This window comes from Bison bison, unplaced genomic scaffold, assembly GCF_000754665.1.
Source record: "Bison bison bison isolate TAMUID 2011002044 unplaced genomic scaffold, Bison_UMD1.0 scf7180017864238, whole genome shotgun sequence".
NCBI lineage: Eukaryota > Metazoa > Chordata > Mammalia > Artiodactyla > Bovidae > Bison > Bison bison.
In genome coordinates this window covers 984,331-985,107 of record NW_011494810.1, presented here as the reverse complement: position 1 = coordinate 985,107, position 777 = coordinate 984,331, and the positions used below count along the sequence as shown (strand labels likewise).

At 42.7% G+C, this 777-nt stretch overlaps 1 protein-coding gene and 1 long non-coding RNA gene across 2 annotated transcripts in view; one reads left to right on the top strand and one right to left on the bottom strand.

Annotated features, from left to right (window-relative positions):
* The window catches only part of LOC104993299, a 14,259-nt gene that overhangs the window by 7,547 nt on the left and 5,935 nt on the right, over positions 1-777 (top strand). The gene's annotated exons all lie outside the window — the stretch shown is intronic.
* The window catches only part of TRIM52 (tripartite motif containing 52), a 6,325-nt gene continuing 5,628 nt past the window's right edge, over positions 81-777 (bottom strand). The window contains exon 2 of the mRNA XM_010846475.1: positions 81-569. Coding sequence (XP_010844777.1) covers positions 261-569 — 309 coding nt within the window. The 3' untranslated portion in view covers positions 81-260. The remainder of the gene's footprint in view (positions 570-777) is intronic.

Genomic DNA, 777 nt, shown 5'->3' with positions numbered 1-777 from the left:
AACATGCTGTGCTGTGCTTAGTCGCTCAGTCATGTCCAACTCTTTGCGACCCCATGGACTGCAGCCTACCAGGCTCCTCCGTCCATGGGATTTTCCAGGCAGGAGTAGTGGAGTGGGGTGCCATTGCCTTCTCCTATAGATGCTGCTAAGCATCCTCAAATGCATAGACTATCCCCCACCCCCCAAAGCAAAGAATTATCTCACTCAAAATGACAAGAGTGCTGAAGTTGAGAAAACCCTGGTCTAGAACACAACATGGATCAGTTCTTCATGCCAAGACTAATCATGAGGTACAGGGTCAGAAGGATAGTAAGTAAGGCTAGCAAGTGTCTGATAAATTGGGAAAGGAAAAAATTAGGAGTCAGTGGAACACTGGCCTCCATAAGATGAAGGGCATGTATAACTGGAGTGTGTTTAACTGTACTGGAATGAGAGGTCATGGTACAACTGGAGTTCAGGATTTCAGGTGTGTAGCAAGTCTGTGTGAAGAAGAGGTCCAGGGTACAGCCACAGTAGAGAGGAGCAAGTTTAAACAGTCTGACTTGTGATACAGCAGTCAACAGCTGAACCTAGTAGGGAAGACATTCAATAAACAGATGAGCATCTGATGGATTTGGATATGTATCAATTTTTCTCAATGTTTTTGTAACCCACACATGTTTTATAATCCCTTTCCCCCCCACATATCTTAACACCTCACATTCTCCTTCCTTCAATGTTATTTAAAATTACAAACTTAAGTTTCATGACTAAAATTAATCAAAGCAATGGTAAATT